The 11,181-nt window shown below is 40.0% G+C and overlaps 1 protein-coding gene across 1 annotated transcript in view; it reads left to right on the top strand.

Moving 5' to 3' along the window:
• Window positions 1-1,140: 1,140 nt before the first annotated feature.
• The window catches only part of shtn2 (shootin 2), a 42,095-nt gene continuing 32,054 nt past the window's right edge, over window positions 1,141-11,181 (top strand). The window contains exons 1-5 of the mRNA XM_037676739.1: window positions 1,141-1,228; window positions 5,646-5,695; window positions 7,279-7,339; window positions 10,007-10,101; window positions 10,243-10,435. Coding sequence (XP_037532667.1) covers window positions 1,195-1,228; window positions 5,646-5,695; window positions 7,279-7,339; window positions 10,007-10,101; window positions 10,243-10,435 — 433 coding nt within the window. The 5' untranslated portion in view covers window positions 1,141-1,194. The remainder of the gene's footprint in view (window positions 1,229-5,645; window positions 5,696-7,278; window positions 7,340-10,006; window positions 10,102-10,242; window positions 10,436-11,181) is intronic.

Here is an 11,181-nt window from a genome sequence, read left to right as displayed (position 1 = left end):
GAGCTGGCACCAGGAAGTGCAGAGCAGAAAACCAGCCTGCCCACAGCTCCACCTACAACAGGAACAGGAGGAAAAATAACTAAAAGGTTTGCGGCATGCAGAATCCTTACCAAATCTGTATGTCAAGTCCACATGGATATCAAAAACTGAGTCCACGGACATTTATTTGTATGTGAGTCCATCCATCCATCCATTTTCTTTACCCGCTTATTCCTTTTTGGGTCACGGGGGTCGCTGGTGCCCATGTCCAGCAATCACTGTGCGAGGGGCGGGGTACACCCTGGACGGGTCGCAAGTCCATCACAGGGCCACATAGAGACAAACGAGACAAACAAACATTCACTCTCTCACTCACACCTAGGGACAATTTAGAGTTACCAATCAGCCTAACATGCATGTTTTTGGACTGTGGGAGGAAACCGGAGTACCCGGAGAAAACCCACGCATGCACGGAGAGAACATGCAAACTCCACCCAGAAAGGCCCCTGGACCGGGGTTTGAACCAGGGACCTGCTCGCTGAGAGGCAGCAGCTCTACCAGTTGCGCCACCGTGCTGCCCTTGTATGTGAGTGAGATGGGAAAATAAAAGGAATTTGAGGCTTCGAAATAATTCATAATGAAGAAGCGTGTGTCATAAGTGTCATTGGTGGCACCCATCTTGTCATCTGCTGAATTCTCACCCAGCGCTGTGGCTCCTGTGGCAGGTGGTTGATGTTTCGCAGGTCATGAACTTCAGCACAGATGCTAATAGAGGAGTGAAAGCAGCTTTTGCTTCTCCCTGCCTGCCTGAGTGACACTGATCTTGCAGCGGAGAGACAGACTCGTCCCTCGGAGAGCACATGTACAGAGCAAGGCTACATTTTCCTTTTATCGCTGTGTGAAAAGGTCACCTCTTACCTCTTACACTCAAAGAGCAACAAATCTCACTAGCTACAGGAAAATGGTTGTTATATTAACTAACAACTGGCAAACCTTTGTGATCCTTAACATGTCCATTTAGCCAAGAAGTTGAGGCGTAAGTTCCTTATTTTTCGTATCTTGTCAGTGGGGGAGGGTTTAAGCAGAAATTCCCTCTTTCTACTTTCAGTACTCGCCAGCTGCTGTTCAGTGAAACAGGTTTTTAATTGTGGTAGAATAAACATCTTTATTCAGTTTGATAAATGGATCAAAGTTGAACTCGTTGCATACAGAAGAATGTGGATGCAGGATGAGGACAGTGCAGCTGCAGGTAAGGCTCGATTATCAAGAAGTTTGAAAAAGGAGTCTCATTTCCTCCAGTTTTGACTTGTGGGTGTAAAATAAAAGATGTTTAGTTATGGTGCTAATCACCTTAAAAAGAAGAACGCAAAATAAAATGACCTTCATATTTAAAATGCTTCAATTTTATGTTCTTGTGCTTCTTCTCTTCTTTATTTATGTTGATTATACCAACTAATTTCAAACGTTCAACCGTATCAAAATCAGAAACCTGATGACTTTAGTTTAGTTTGGCATGAAAAAGGCCAAAGTTAAAAATATTTTCATTTGATCATATCTACACAGATTCCCTCTTTAATGTATTTTACAAAAGATGCATAAAATGTGAAATAAATATTGTAAAGTATCTTGTTTGAAGTTTTCTAGCTAACTTTAGCTAACAGTTTCTGTAGTAAAAACTAGCCCCCCCATTAACTAGTGCACGTGATTATGACTGAAGTATAAACGCACTTCTTCTTTTCCGGGTCGCGGCGAGTCGATGAGGCTCATGTCCAGCAGTGACTGTGCGAGAGGCGGGGAACACCATGGAGATGTTACAAGTCTATGAAGATACATCGGTCTCAAAAGTACCGTAATTTCCAGACTATTGAGTGCACCTGAATATAAGCCGTGCCCACTAAATTCAAAAATAATGTTTTTTTGTACATATACAATATAATCCACACTTGTGTATAAGCCGCAGGTGTCCACGTTGTAACATGAGATATTTACAGAGAGATTAAAAAAAACCTTTTAATTAAATACATACAAGTGATACATAAATACATACAGTATTTCTTTTTCTTGAACAGTGCCTGTAATAGCTGGTTAATTTTTTTTTCTTGCTAGCTCTCTAACGAGGCGCATACATTTCTTCCCTCTCCCTGTTCTCCTCCTGCTTTTTTTGCTCTCTGTCTGTGTATCAGAGCAGCTCCTATTTTTACACATCTTTCGAAATGAAAACTACTGTTTTGGATCTGACCAACTGGACTTTTGATGCAAATGATAAAATCATTTCAACAAAGAGAGAGGGTCCTGGAGAACTCTCATCTGCTCGGATGACACGCATACAGCTGGATATATCTCTGGGAAAGAGTAATGTGTTGTGTCTACCTCTGCTATCAAACGAGGATGCCGAAATTGCATATACTTGGAGTTATGATAACAGGTTTACTGTTTTGGAATAGTCTGGATCCTGGTTTATCAACATAAAAAGAAGATGGTCGCAGCTAATTTGGCTCTCGTCAGGCTGCTGCCTATGTGAAGATTGGTCCGTGCTTTGAGGACCCAAAATCAGCTGATTTACGAGCTAAACAGTAAGATGGAAGTGATTTGAATCGCAGGCCCCCTATGGCTTTGGGACTCATCAGCATGAAAACAACCTTGAAGAGGCTCGTAAGCACGGACCAGTAGAATGCACCCTAATCTGGCCATTTCGGACCTTGGATGTATCAGCACAGACTCAAAGGCTGACAAGGAAAAAAACAGCCTGCCTGAATAAGTCAACAATTGTGGTTTAGCTGAAACTGACTCCCCGGTTGCCCTTGAAACAGGTCGACAACAATTTCTCCTGGGAATTAAGGAAAACCTTCGTCTATCGTAATCTCCCCCCCCCCCCATCCACTTCTGTGGAGGCTTATCAGAACTGTGCCAGCTGACCATCATCTCAACTTATCAGGACTTATCAACTTATCAGTGCTTCATGGACCGCCTTGTCGTAAATGCACATGTAACATGTTCATAAATGTGCTTGCTGGCAGAGTTTTTTTGATGTCTTAAATCGTGTCCTGTTAGGACAAGGTGTGAGAGATCTTTTTTTTTTATAATGCCACTATCCTCTCCTCGTGGCTTTGTCCCTTTTTTTTCCTATTTAAAAAATGTATTCTGAAAAGGATAAGAAGGCCGTGCTTATAGCAGCAGCTTCGTGCACTCCGCCCATCTTTCGGACGACTGTACGTACATATTATCGTTGTATTTCGGTGCAATGGTAATAAATCTTATTCTAATTCTGATTCTGAAATACAGTAGCCTACCAGGAAGTCATTGATCGCTATCTTCACGGATGGAGGACAGTGTTGTCCTCTTCATCACGCATCACCCTCTTCAAAATTTGTTGGCGATGGAGGACTTTTTTACACTGCTCCACTGTCAGTATCCACTGGCAGGGAGGGAGGGGAGGAGAGAACAGGGAGGGGGAGGAAACCATGTTGCTCCCCTCCCCAGCGGACCTATGAAACCGGTCCACTGTGACCTGCTCGGTAATTTCATTGGCCAGATTGTTTTAAAAACTTTATTTATACAGGTAGTCTCATTGAGTCACAAGGACGCAACCCCAAAAAAAGACGTGTATTGGGCATCTATGTGAGTGCACGTGTGTGATGAGGCTAAATGTTTTGGCAGCGTGAGGCTCGTTAACTTTAAAAAAAAAAAAAAATCATAAATTAGCTGTAGCATTGTATAAGCCGAGAGGTTCAAAACGTATGACAAAAGTAGCGGCTTATAGTCCAGAAATTACGGTAGTCACACAAGCATGAGATTTGTATATGTCCAATAAAATTCACAAGTGCACTACAAGCTTTACAAATGCATTAACAGTTTTTCTAATGTGCACATTTCAATTTGAACAAGTAGGAATATTCTGCACATTTGAAAAACTGTGTATGCATTTGTAAAACCTGTGGTACGCTTGTCTTATTGCACACATACAAATTCACTCTCTCACTCACACCCAGGGACAATTTAGTTACCAGTCAGTCGAACATGCATGTTTTTGGTCTGTGGGTGGAAATCAGAGTACCAGGATAAAACCCACGCATGCACAGAGAGAACATGCAAACTACTCCCAGACAGGTTCCCAGCCGGGATTTGAACCAACAACCTTCTCACTGAGAGGCAACAGCTCTTCTAACTGCAACACAAAGTATAAAACTTATTTGTTGTGTAAGTGTGCCTCTTTGCTGACCATACAAAGGGAGAGAGGATGACAAGGTCAAAGGTAAAAATACATTTTCCTTTAAATTAGGACATTGATATGTAATGAAGATATTTTACATAAAGAAAAGAAAGAAAGACTACAAAATTAAATACATAAACAAACAGAACAAGAAAGACATGAAAAGAAAGTTTTAATAAAGCAGCTTCAGTTCACGTTTATCCCAATGATTTGCAAAATGTGGAAGCTATTGTTGTTAGGATTTTCTGTGCACTGCAGGGAAACATGGGAAGACGTGCAGGGAGAGTGAAACGATGAAATGTCAGAGCAAAGAAGGAGTAAAGGTAAACGTCAGGCTAAGGTTAAAATCCCGGAGCAACTGCCACAACACAGATCTTTACACTGACAGCATTTATTCATTTTTTCTCCCATAACAACTTCAGCAAAACCCTCCATCTACACATTTATCCTTTTTTGTTAATATTCACAACCTGCACTTGTTGCACAACAGAACCATCTGTTTCAGTTTCAGCAGTGGTTGCTCAGATCAAAACATTTAACATACAGTCATATTTTACATTAAAAGTATTTTTTTATAAGATATGATTAATACTGTGGTCCATCATTCACAAATCACTTGAAACGTTTAATATCTAAATAGATTGTCCTGCTGTTTTAACTGCCTGCTGTCCAAAAGCAAAAGATGGACAATCATGTATCTGCGTGTTTGTTTGTAGGGTTATCCAAATATCTCATGAACCATAAGTCAGATTTTATTGATGCTTTCAGAAAGTAATCATTAGATGCAAATCTACAATTCAATAAATAGCTTTTGAAGTCTGCCTCAGTTAAGATGGCTGCTCCAGCAAACTGACCAACTTAAAAGTGTCTGTAACTTAGTCAGTTTTACAGACATTGAGCTAAAATGTGTTAGTTGTTGAAAATCATCTATAACACAGTCTAACAAACCACACACATTCTGGCAACATAAGATAAGATTGCACAAAATGTGTTGAATATTTGACCAAAATAGTTTCAATTCTATCATTTATCAACATAGGGTGATCTAAGTTTAGGATTTAAGCCATAAAAATGCTACACAATTGGTTATTTTTGGATTTGAATATATTGTCATCACATTTACGTATTTCATATCAAAATGACTATTGATTTCAGAGGAACAAAGCTCTCAGACTCTGTGCAGAACAAATCTGCAGTAAATGTCTGACTTTCTGTAGGCCCTGATTTAAAACGAGTCAGTTGACACAGAAAGTGAAACCTGGATCCTTCTGTAATTTGACTTCCTTCATTTTTCTGACCCAAACGCTTCTGGAAGTTCCTCTCGCAGTCACGTTAATGGGATGTGAGACTGTCCGGCTGTCTTAGCTTCAGCTGAACGTCAAACCACACGTGTTTGCAGAGACCACAACCTATAGTTCTGTTCTGTGTGAATAAAACGGTTGGCTTCTGTCCACAGAGTCTGATGGAGAAAGCTGCTTGTCTTCTGAAGACTGGGCAGACATCCAGGTAAGGCTGTTACACCTCAGGGAAAACCTGAATCTTCGTCAAGACTTTTCCTCAATTTTGGGGAAACAAATGCTAAAACGCCAATAAAAAAATACACTAGACAAAAAAAAAGTTAAGACACCAGAAATAAAATGATCATATTAAGATGTAAACATTTGATTAGCAAGGTGCTGGCACATTTAGGAAAAAGCATAAAAAATGCTGGGATCCCTAGTGGAGCAATAGTGTTATCAGGCAGTTGCCAGAGGATCTATGAGTCAGTGAAAACATTGAAGGAATGTCACCAAACACAAAGGGGACCCAATGAACGGATTAATAAACAGTACTTGCACTTGACAGTTTGATATGGATCACATTGTGGGTTTGCTTAAGATGGTGGTCGTATCGTTGCTCGACATGTGGGAAGTAAAGGATCTCAGGGTACATGAGGGTACCATGCATTCAGTAATGGTCAACCAAAATAGACCATTATGTTGTGTGCCAGGCATTACTTTGCCTACCATCCAAACACAGGTGTTGGATTACTTGTGGAGCTACGCCAGTGAAATTCTGTGACCATATATCTTGATTCTCCAGTGGAAGTACCCTTTACAGTTTTTCAACAAGACAACACTCTACAATTGGTCAGACAGCACAGTTTATGGACTGGAAAGAGGTCCTCCCTAGTCAGTCAAGTCTTGGATCTTTCCTCGACCATGTGTGGGATCTGCTCAGATCTGCTGGGCCAGCCACAACAGATGTGCTACGAGAGCAGATAAAACATCTGTATGACTTCTTTCATGCATTAAACTGTGTCAGGTATGCTGGTTCCACACACAAGCTCTTTCACAAGACAACTCTATCTGGGACTTTGCACCTTCTGAATGAACTGATGTGGTGAGGGGGGTTGAAGCCAGATTGCACCTGATGCACCTCTGTCCAAAGTGAGGTAGTAACAGACGTGAAACAGCCGACATGTGAAAAAGTAAGCCGGTGCCACGGCTCCTTAATAAGATGAAGTGATGACATCTGGCCTGTGTGACAAGCCGGTCGCTGATCGAACCACAACAAACAGATTTATTACCAAGGGAATATTAACAATAAAGCACAATAACATTGCATCTACTTTTAAAAACGAGTAAAATACAAGGAGAATTACTAAACTAAGTTATTTTATCATGTTATTTCTAAGTAATACGAGGCAGACGTCTGTCGCACATAAAAGGTGTTGTGCTTCACGTCAGCCCGGCTGAGTTCTGCTCCACGCCTCCTTTAGTTCTGGAATTGTTTAATAAAATAGCTTATCCAGACATGGAACCAGCAGTGTTTGTTCTACCTGTTAATCATTTGATCTATTTTTTAATCACTGGATTGCAGTCACATTACACGTGTAGTTTAATGTTGTTTTCACAACCTTGTCTTTGTGCAGAACATTTCCTGTAGCTGAGTCAAGACAGAACAAGGTCTCGATTACTTGTAGGAGAAAAAGTCATTTTGGTGCCTCAGTTTTCTGAGAATGGTTGAAAGTGTGAGTAAAATAATCTGTATCTATTTGATCTTTCAAGTCTGATGCATTTTCTCTGTTTTGTTGTGTTCATTGTTAGTGTGAGATCTTGGAACAGCAGAGGGATGAGGCCAATCAGAAACTCAATGAGCTGGAGGAAGGTGAGAATTTTAGGATTTTTAACATGCTTTCAAGAACAGATTGATTTAATACTGCAGATCAAATGGAAAGTGTATGACAAAAACAAACAAAAATACTAAAAAATAGACTTCCAGCAACAAAAACAACCAAATAAATAATCATTATCAAAGTCCATGCTCAACAATCCAGGTATACAATCCAACAATTTTCAGTCAGGTCATCTAGAATTTTTTTTTTATTTGTGCTGAAACATTTCACCTTCCATCCAGAAGGCTTCATCAGTCAAGGAAACACACAACACAAAACTGATTCTTCCCCAAACAGCTTATTCCAAAGTGGAACAAACCAGGTCTGATGAAGCCTTCTGGATGGAAGGTGAAACGTTTCAGCACAAATAAAAAGAAACTGTCCAGATGACCTGATTAAAAATTGTTGGATTGTAAACCTGGGTTATTGAGCATGGACTTTGTTGGTTTTGAACCAGTTTGACAAGACTGTCGATTAGGGAGAAAGCCGGCACCGGAGGAGGGGGTGTGCCAAAAAGACCATCTTAGCACCAACATAACTGGTTTGTTCCACTTTGGAGTAAGCTGTTGGGGAGGAATCAGTTTTGTGTTGTGTGTTTCCTTGACTGATGAAGCCTTCTGGATGGAAGGTGAAACGTTGCAGCACAAAAAAAGAAACTGTCCAGATGACATACTCATGTTCATGTTTGTGCTGATGTTCAATGTTTTTATGTTATGAGTGCTTAGTGTATATTTAGTTGATTTTTTCTTGGTTCATATCTTGGATGTTATTACTGTTTTTCTTAGACATTTTATTGTTGGATGTAACTGGGACCCCGTGTACATAATTTCACTCCACCACATGTACCACATGAGGTGCGAATGACAATAAAGAAACTCTGACTCTGACTCTCTGACTCTGACCTGACTAAAAATTGTTGGAGTCATTAGATATGTTTAAAAAACAGTTACAAACAGAACAACAATGTTCGATGAGACACGAAAACTACACAGACAATATCTGAGATAACACAACAAGACCTGATACAAAGTAGGAAAAAACACAAGAAAACAAATAAAAATAAGCATAAATAAGTCATTTTCTGAAGCAGTGAAGCCAAAAATACAATATTAGAAACAAAATGAAAAAAAAAAACATCACAGCAAAGTTTCTGACAACAACAAAAAATAAGCCAAACAATCTAAAAATACAAAATTAAAAACACTTTTGAGAAATATACAAAACAATGTAACCAAAAAGACAAAAGTTTACAAAATGTAGTAAACGAAAAACAATGTTTACAATATCTTTAAAAACACAACAGAGGGAACAAAAAAACGTTTTGTTAATTTTCTTGTTGAGTTCCTAAATATTTCAGTTTATAAAGGGATTAAAGTGTTTCTTGAAAAGTGACTGTAATTTTGTGAACACAGTTACTTTATTTTTGCTGTTCTTGATTAGTTGTTGGTGTTACTGAAATGCTGTATTTTTCTCTTTATATTTTCCTAAATGTTGTGTTTTGTTGAAAATAAAAAGTAATCTTAAGAAAATTAGTCAAACAGAAAGTAGAAAAGTTGACAGAGGAACAGAGGTCAGATGTGTCACTTTATGATGTTCAAGAATCTTTTTTATCCCAGAGGAACAGTTTGTTTCACAGTCAGTAGGCACACAGAACGTTCATACTAGACAAGACATTGAGACGTTAAAATAAGAGTACATGAAGTCATCACTGTTCATAGAGAAGCCTGATCTCTACAGGGATGAATGAGTTTTCCAGTCTGTTCATCCTACATCTGGGCTGCAGATACCTGTGTCCAGATGGAAGCAACCTGAACTCACCATGGAGTGGTGATCAGGATTTGCCAGAATCAGTCTGGTCTTGTTCACTGACCTCACCTTGTGTAGGTCCGTGAGGTTCTGTAGAGCTATGCCAGCAGTTTTACTGCACATCCTGACAATCCCCGAGTTTGTTTTTGTTGTTGCATGTCAAAAAGTCCAAACCAACAGATGAATGTAAAAGCTAAAAGAGACAAAACATGAATAAAATATTCTCATAAAAGTAGCATCAACGTTAAAACCACAGAGCTGTGATAAAAATACATTCTCTGGTGGACCATCAAAGGTCAGTTTGTCATGAAGAACAGTTTCCAGATATTTATACTGATGTACCACCTCATCAGCGTCACCGTTAATGACCACAGGAGTGGCAACTGAATTAGTCTTTTCTAAAAACAGCGACCATCTCCTTTGTCTTAGAAACATTTAACTTTAAAAAGAAGACTCACACCATTCAGTGAAGTCCCCGACCACAGGCCCAGGGTCTGGGTCATCACGGCTGAGAAGGAACAGGATGACAGAGTCATCAGCAAACTTTAAGATGTGATGCTGTGGGAACTGGATACAACAATCATTTATATATAAAATAAACAACAAGGTCGAAAGAACACAGCCCTGAGGGGAACCAGTAGAGGACAGAAGGACATCACAGAGAACCCCGTTGAGTCGACCATCACCCGCTGAGACCAAACACCTAAACAGTCCACAAGTCCACATATGAGGCCAGAGTCGAGACCATTAAAGCATTGTAATGCTGATGTGTTTGAATAATGAAGGTTCTTCTGCTTGTTTTGTTTAATACTTACATTCATGACTTTTATTAACTGTTTCTTTTCCATGAACAGCTTCCAGTCAGCTCCTGAAGGAGATCAGTGTTCTGGAGATGCAGTTTCAGATTGAGCGCTCCTGCAGGGAGAGTGCTGAAGCACTGGCTCTCAAAGTACGACTTTTTACCATCTCTTTTTGATCATACATTTTTTTCCCCATCACTGCTGGGCAGAGAAGGGAATTTATGAAACTCAATTTATTCTTAAAGGAAGATAACTCTTCACATTTACCCACCATCTCCTCTGTTGCACAGGTTAGCAATGAGAACAAAGTCCTGAAAAGGAAGAGCCAGATGCTGATGCCGCTGATCCCAGAGCTGCCAGATAACCTGGTTTCATTCCCCCTCGATGCAGAGGCTGACCTCGCAGCTGATGTTGATGTGGTTGACTTTGGCAGCTGCAACAATGACGACACGTTGCTGCTCGAGAGTCAAGCTAAAATCACAGGTTAGCCACACATGATTCAATATTTAAAATGACATTTTTGCTCTTCCAGATTTTTATGTCACTGAAAATATATTGACGTTTCAAGGGGTACAGCCATAGAAAAGTCTTGTTAAAGGCCAACAAGTACTTGTTGAACAAGTACTTCCTAAAACTAATTTAGGCTTCAGTTAGCATTTAAGCTCATCGAAGGTCAACTGTTCAGGTACATAGTGTATATTGGAGCAGAAAATTTATTCTTTTAAGATGTAGTTCTATTCATAGTTAGTCCAGTACTCAATTATAGTAACTGAAGGTGGTTTTAGGACTTTACTAGCTTGGATTAAGTCATTCGCGAAGACATCGGCAGCAGTTTCGGCCATGACAAAGCTTCCAAGTCAGTATGAATGTTTGGTTTGTGCTATGAGTACTCAAAATCAGCTGATTAATGAGCTAAACCATAAGATGGAGGCGATTTCTGAGAATCGCAGGCCACCTGCGGCTTCTGGGACTTGTCAGCATGGTGGGAATGACCTTGAAGGAGGTTCATAACATGGATCAGTGGTATGGATTCCCTTAAATCAGGCCATTTTGAACCAGAAAGCTCCAGTAGGACTCAAAGCTGACGAAGTAAAACCGTCTGCCTGAAGAAAATCAACAATCGAAGCTTATCTGAATCTGACTCCCCTGTTTGGCCTCGGATACAAGCCATCTATCAAATTTCTCCTGGGTCATGGGTAACTAGAGACAAAAGCTTCATCTATCCCCCC

Source organism: Nematolebias whitei, chromosome 1 (genome assembly GCF_014905685.2).
Source record: "Nematolebias whitei isolate Nwh7 chromosome 1, NemWhi1, whole genome shotgun sequence".
Lineage (NCBI taxonomy): Eukaryota > Metazoa > Chordata > Actinopteri > Cyprinodontiformes > Rivulidae > Nematolebias > Nematolebias whitei.
This window is presented reverse-complemented; position numbering and strand designations above follow the sequence as displayed.